Source organism: Sceloporus undulatus, chromosome 8 (genome assembly GCF_019175285.1).
Source record: "Sceloporus undulatus isolate JIND9_A2432 ecotype Alabama chromosome 8, SceUnd_v1.1, whole genome shotgun sequence".
NCBI classification, from domain to species: Eukaryota; Metazoa; Chordata; class Lepidosauria; order Squamata; family Phrynosomatidae; genus Sceloporus; species Sceloporus undulatus.
The window spans coordinates 34,749,781-34,755,366 of NC_056529.1; the positions used below are offsets into that span (position 1 = coordinate 34,749,781).

The 5,586-nt window shown below is 43.4% G+C and overlaps 1 protein-coding gene across 1 annotated transcript in view; it reads right to left on the reverse strand.

The window, feature by feature from the left end:
• The window catches only part of RRN3 (RRN3 homolog, RNA polymerase I transcription factor), a 26,500-nt gene extending 23,013 nt beyond the window's left edge, over positions 1 to 3,487 (reverse strand). The window contains exons 1-3 of the mRNA XM_042438355.1: positions 3,342 to 3,487; positions 1,924 to 2,026; positions 833 to 889 (exon numbers count right to left, since the gene is read on the reverse strand). Coding sequence (XP_042294289.1) covers positions 833 to 889; positions 1,924 to 2,016 — 150 coding nt within the window. The 5' untranslated portion in view covers positions 2,017 to 2,026; positions 3,342 to 3,487. The remainder of the gene's footprint in view (positions 1 to 832; positions 890 to 1,923; positions 2,027 to 3,341) is intronic.
• Between the last annotated feature and the right edge of the window lie 2,099 nt (positions 3,488 to 5,586).

The window sequence follows — 5,586 nt, forward strand, 5'->3', positions numbered from 1 at the left end:
GATCAAGGGAAGTAATAGTGCCACTCTATTCTGCTCTGGTCAGCCCCACCTGGAATACTGTGTCCAGTTCTGGGCACCACAATTCAAAAAGGACATTGAGAAACTGGAGCCTTGTGTCCAAAGAAGGGAGACTAAAATGGTGAAGAGTCTGGAAACCATGCCCTATGAGGAACACCTTAGGGAGCTGGGGATGTTTAGCCTGGAAAAGAGAAGATTAAGAGGTGATATGATAACCCTGTTTAAAGATTTGAAGGAATGTCATATTGAGGAGGGAGCGAGCTTGTTTTCTGCTGCTCCAGAGACTAGGACCTGGAGCAATGGATGCAAGCTACAGGAAAAGAGATTCCACCTCAACATTAGGAGGAACTTCCTGAGAGTAAGGGCTCTTCTATAGTAGAACAAACTCCCTCGGAGTGTAGTGGAGTCTCCCTCATTGAAAGTCTTTAAACAGAGGCTGGATGGTCGTCTGTCGGGGATGCTTTGATTGAGAGTTCTTACATGGCAGGAGTTAGACTGGATAGCCCTTGTGGTCTCTTCCAACTCTAGGTCCTGTTACAGACTGCCAAAATAAAGCTGCTTCGGGTCTCTTTGGAGGTATGCTGTTTAAATGATGCATGCATCCTAAGAATCCGGAAGCTGCACCAAAGCTGCACTCCAGTGCTTAGGAATGGAGTGTAGCTTTGGCGCGACCTCCGGACTCTTAGGACCCATGCATCATTTAAATAGCATACCTCCAAAGAGACCCAAAGCAGCTTTATTTTGGCAGTCTGTAACAGGCCTAGGATTCTATCACTGTACAGTACTGAAAAATTCTAATGAGGAAAAAACTCACTTTTATGTCAGGATCCAACAGCTGATGTTGCAGCAAAGCAAAATCAGTTGTATCTCCCTAGAAGAGAAAAACAGCAATTAGCCTGACAACTTATCATTCACCTCACAAGACACCTCAGAAGGCATTTCAGACTAACAAGGTTTCAGTGTTGTGTAATTCAGATTTTAAGATTTGTTTAGAGTTTTTAATACATGTTAAATTTTAATACATAACTGTTTTCAATTTTAAAATTAATTTTATATGTAGATATTTTTAATGTTTTTGTATTGTTTAAAATTGTAGTGTTTTAAATTTGCTGTGTGCTGCTTTCCTCCCTATATTGAGAGAAAGGCAAGATATAAATTGTTGTGGTTGTTGTTACTTTACCACCTAAGATGGGGGAGACCTTTAAAAACAATCTGAATATGGTACCATAAAGCTTTTTCTTGATTTAATAATCATGTTTTCCCCCCCCACTTCACTCATATGAAAAACTATGAGCCTGTACAGACATGACAAAATAAAGCTGCTTCGGGTCACTTTGGAAGTATGCTGTTTAAATGATGCATACATCCTAAAAGTCCAGAAGTCATGCTAAAGCCACAGTCCAGTCCTAAGGACCGGAGCGCACCTTTGGCGCAGCTTCTGGCCTCTTAAGATGCGTGTATCATTTAAACAGCACACCCCCAAAGTGACCTGAAGCAGCTTTATTTTGGCCTGTCTGTACGGGTCCTAAGATATTACCCAAAGCCAAAAAAGCAGGACGAACACCTACACAGCATCAGATTATTGAGACACCTCCCCAAAAAAAATACCCTTCAATACTTGCGGAATATCAAAACAGCAACACTTATGATTAATATTATAGTCGGCCCTTCTTATACACTGATTTTTTATACACGGATTCAAGCATACATGGTTTGAAAATGTTCCAAAAAAGTATAAATTTCAAATATCAAACCTTGATTTTCCATTTTTTATAAGGGACACCATTTTGCTTTGTCATTATATTTAATGGGACTTGAGCATCCACGGATTTTGTTATACACGGGGGATCTTGGAACCAAACCCCAGTGTATAACAAGGATCCACTGTATGTACAGTAATATTACCTTTTGATATCTGAGCAAGATTTCTTCCAATGTCCCACCGAATCTGACCGTTTTCCTTGGTGGTGATCTCAAAAATTCATCAGCAGATAGCATGTCAGAAAGTCTAAACAACAAATATGTTTGTTTATTTTCAGTTAGAATATTTATACCCTGCTTTTCAGCCACAAAGGCTTACAATCTGAAAAGACAAGACACAAAAGGAGAAGGGGATGGCAGTGGGGAAGAGGATAAGGTCTAGCCGTTCTGTTTATTCTGTTGAATAAAACACAACAGGTCTTTTTTCCCCAATGCCTTGATTTTTCTATGGCTGCACAGCAGAAATAAAGCAGGTTGACACTACTTTAATTGCCACAGCTCAATCCTATGGCATTCTGGGCATTGTCATTCTGGGAAAGCTCTCTGACTTTTAGGCTGGATCCGTGCTGCAGAAATAATGCAGGTTAGAATCATAGAGACCCCAAGAAGGGCCCAGATCCAGTCCAAGCCCCTTCTTCTTCTGCCATGCAAGAACTCTCTGTCAAAGCACCCCATTGACAGGTGGCCCTCCAGCCTCTGCTTAAAGACAGCCTCCAAGGAAGGAGACTCCATTATACTCCAAGGAAGGAGTGTCTTCCACTGTCTGACAGCCCTTACTCTCCGGAAGTTCCTCCTAATGTTGAGCTGGAATCTCTTTTCCTGGAGCTTGCATCCATTGTTCTGGATCCTGTTCTCTGGAGCAGCAGAAAAGAAGCTTGCTCTCTCCTCAGTATGACACCCCTTCAAGTATTTAAACAGGGCTCTCATATCACCTCTGAACCTTCTCTTCCTCAGCCCCCAACATTGTTCCTCATAGGACTTTATGGTTTCCAGACCCTTCACCATTTTAGTCGCTCTCCTTTGGACATGCTCCAGTTTTTCAACGTCCTCAACCTGGGCATAATATTCCAGGTGGGGCCTGACCAAAGCAGAACAGAGTGGCACTATTCCTTCCCTTGATCTAGACACTAGACTTCTATTGATGCAGCCAAGAATCGCATTGGCCTTTCCATACCACTTTAACTGCCATGAGCCAGCGCTGTGGGATCCTGGGAAGCGTAGTAGTTTTGGGAGACATTGAGCCAGTGTCTGCCTGAGAGCCCTGGTGCACACAAACTACAAATCCCAGGATTCCATAGCATGAGAAGCCAGGGCTGCATTCACACTGGAGACATAACCCGGTTTGGTACCGCTTTAACTTGTTGTCTAGCGCTTTGCTATGGAATTCTGGGAGTTGGAGTTTGTTGTGGGGTCTGGAACCCACAACAAACTCCAACTCCTAGAATTCCATAGCCTTAAGCCAGAAAGAGTTAAATGGGTCCCAAACCGGGTTATTTCTCCAGTATGGAAGCGGGTTCGACCCGCATTACTTCTCCAATCCCGACGTACTGTAGTCCTCTTACCTGCCTCGCTTCCAAGGCCTGGCCTGTGGAAGCTCATGCTCTTCGTCACTTCCGGTATCAAACCGGAAGTTGAAATCCCTCTCTAGTCTTCACAGTCCTTGCTCTTAGTGACTCAGGTGGTCCCAAAAAACAGGAATGGATATGAATATGACCCAGTTTATTAAGGCTGCTTCAACTTCCCTGGCTCCATGCTAGGGGATTCTGGGAACTGTAGTGTTTCCTGTGTCAGGAGAGAGCTCTAGTGCCACAATGAACTACAGTTCCCAGGATCCCCTAGCACAACAAACTCCAACTCTCAGTTTGGAGATAAGACTGAACATAGGGTTGCCATAACTGTCCACAGTTGACCCTCCATTTGGCAAAGTTAGGTCCAAAACACACTGCAGAAACAATCCCAGTTTGAGACTGCTTTAACTGCCCTGGCTCAGTGCTAGAGGATCCTGGGAATTGTAGTTCCAAGAGGCCACACTCTCTCAGTCTCCTGAGGGTTAGCAAAGGACCGCAAGGCCCCAAATCCACCAAACAGGGGTCCCTTTATCTGGCCTCCACCAAAATGCACAGCACTCTGCTTCGAAAGCTGTCTGTTGTGCGAAGAAGTCGAACGCCTTCATGGCTGGCATCTAGAGCTTTGGGGGCTTTTGGGGGCTATGTGGCCATGTTCTAGAAGAGTCTTTCTGTTGTGCACTTTTTTGTGGAGCCAAGCAAAAGGAGCCCTGTTGAGTGGATTTGGGGTCTTGTGGTACTATAGGGATGATGGGGAGTGTGTTGCCCCTTCAGCAGTGTTGCCAACAAGCCTCAAAGATATTCCCCAGAATGTTTAACCAAAATCCGAAATCCCCGAAATTCCCCAATATTTACCAAAATGTTAAGTCAAAATCCCCGGAAAGAAATTAATTAAATTTCCCAGAAATTGGCAACGCTGCCCTTCAGATGTTGCATTAACCTTTGGCCGGGTTGGCTGAGGTTGATGGGAGTTGCAGTCCAGTCGCATGGAACCAAGTCCATGTTACATTTGTTAATTGCTATGTATTTTGCTATGTAATTTGCTGCTACTGATTTGCTATGTATTTTTGTTATTGTTATTTTATTGTTATGGTTTAATATGCTGCTATGTTACATCTTTTTTATTTAATGTTTATTGTTATTGCTTTACTTTGTATTATCCCCTGTTGTAAGCTGCCCAGATTCCCAATGATTGGGCAGCATAATAATAATAATAATAATAATTATTATTATTATTGCCTTCCTAGAATCCTAGAGTCAGAAGAGGCCACAAGGGCCTCTTTATTGTTCTTAACCTCATCAGCAAGCCTGAGTTCATTCTGCGCTTTAGCATTTCTGACTTTACCCCTACTCATGCCTGCTATTTGTTTGAATTCCTCTTTGGTGATTTCCCCCTTTTCCCATTTCTTATACATGTTCCGTTTCAAACTTAGCTCAATTGAAAGTTCTTTAGTCATCCATCCTGGTTTCTTGAGACATCTCCCATTTTTCTTCCTCGTTGGAACTGTTTGAAATTGTGCCTTCACTATCTCCCTTTTGAGAAACTCCCATCTGTCCTGAATTTCCTTCTCTTTCAGTATTCCTGACCACAGGATAACCCCCTGTATTTCTCTAAGTTTACTGAAATCAAGCTGTTCTAAAATCTAGAATGCGTGTTTGATTATGCCTGGCTTCTCCTTTCCATTGTATCATAAACTCTAGGAGAATATGATCACTCCCACCTAAGGATCCCACCACTTGCACCCCATTGACCAAGTCATCCTTGTTGGTTAGGATCAAATCTAAATTAGCTGACCCCCTTGTTGCCTCTTCCACCTTTTGGGTCCTTGCACTGTTTGCCTTGTTCCCTCTATGACAGTTTGGCTATTTTCTCCAGCCGTTTTGCTTTCCAGAATACTGTCTCCCTCCCCCACATAACTCAGTTTAAAGCCCTCCTGATCAAATTTTTGAGACTATTGGCAAAGACATTTTTGCCAACTGGAGTGAGATGCAACCCATCCCTTGCCAGAAGTCCCTCCTCATGTGTGGCATCCCCTGGGAAGCCCAGAGGATGCGACCCCTCCCAGGATAGCAATGTTTACCAAGATTGAAATGTGATAACCCTACTGGCAGACCATAGGATTATGACTTGCCTTCTGGTAGACAATGCTTTATCCGTGATTGGATAAGCCCATGTTGATTCGGCTGAGACAGTGTACACACCCTGCTCCCCTTTGCTAATTAGAAATCTCCTGAGTACACA